The 1,030-nt window shown below is 69.7% G+C and overlaps 1 protein-coding gene across 1 annotated transcript in view; it reads left to right on the forward strand.

The window, feature by feature from the left end:
- The first annotated feature begins 732 nt into the window (after positions 1 to 732).
- The window catches only part of ZNF827 (zinc finger protein 827), a 98,672-nt gene continuing 98,374 nt past the window's right edge, over positions 733 to 1,030 (forward strand). The window contains exon 1 of the mRNA XM_015623640.1: positions 733 to 820. Coding sequence (XP_015479126.1) covers positions 733 to 820 — 88 coding nt within the window. The remainder of the gene's footprint in view (positions 821 to 1,030) is intronic.

Genomic DNA, 1,030 nt, shown 5'->3' on the forward strand with positions numbered 1-1,030 from the left:
GGGAGGGGGCGGCGGGGAGGCAGACCGTGGCAGGCGAGGTCCCTGCAGAGCAGGGAGAGGAGGCGGCGGCGGGCTCCGGGCTCCTCCTGGCCGCAGTGAAATGAAGGGTCAGGCGAGCCAGGCGAGACTCGGGCTTCGCCGGCGCTGCCCCAGACGAGAGCAGCAGAGCACAGGGCTAAAGTGCATCCGATCCTCCGCCCGCGGGCACCCACTGCGCTCGCACACACGCACACACACATCCCTTGACACGGCTCACCCTGCCCTGCTCCTGATCGCTCCCTCCCCCCTCCCTGCCGGTTTTCTCCCCTCTTTGCAAAATAGTTAACTTTTCTCCCGCTCCCTCTCCCCCCCTCTCCTTGTATTCAGCGCTCGGCAGCTATTGAGAGGGAGGCGGAGAGGAGGGGAAGGGACCTAAAAATACCCTGCCCCTGCATGGCCCCAGGGCTGGTTTAAGGAGAGCGTGGGGTGGATGGAGGGGTCATTTGTCTGTCCCCGACACATCTGCTCGGAGCGTGCCTGCAGCTCCTCCGCGCCGAGCTCGGGGCAGGGCGAGAGCAGAGCCGCCGGTGCCGGAGCCGGGCTCGGTCACCGGGAGTTCACCGGGGCGGCTCCTGCCCCTGCCCGCGGGGTGCCGCTGCGGGCGGAGCGCGGCCCGGCCCCCGCTCCGCTCTGCGGGCGGAGGGGCTGGGGCAGCGCTCCCCGCGCCCTTCCCGCACTGGCACATGGGCCGGGATGGGGGATGTGGGCGCGGGGGGCGAGGGGGAAGCACTTGCAGCCCCGCAAAGATTTGTCTGCCCTTTTCCTTTCCTGCCGACTCGAGGCAAGGGCTTGAGCTGTGGTGGGCTTCGCTTCGGGGGGGTTGATGTTTGAGGTTGGTTTGGGGGGTTTTCCCCCCTTTCCCTTCCTCTTGCCGTTTGCCCCCGCATAGCCCTTTGGCGGTCCGGCCGCCGGAGGAGCCGAGCCGGCAGCCCCGGTTCCTCCCGCAGAGCCTGGCTGGGCTCGGCTCGGCCGGGCTCGGCTCGGGGGGGCG

The sequence above is a fragment of the Parus major genome, chromosome 4, assembly GCF_001522545.3.
Source record: "Parus major isolate Abel chromosome 4, Parus_major1.1, whole genome shotgun sequence".
NCBI lineage: Eukaryota > Metazoa > Chordata > Aves > Passeriformes > Paridae > Parus > Parus major.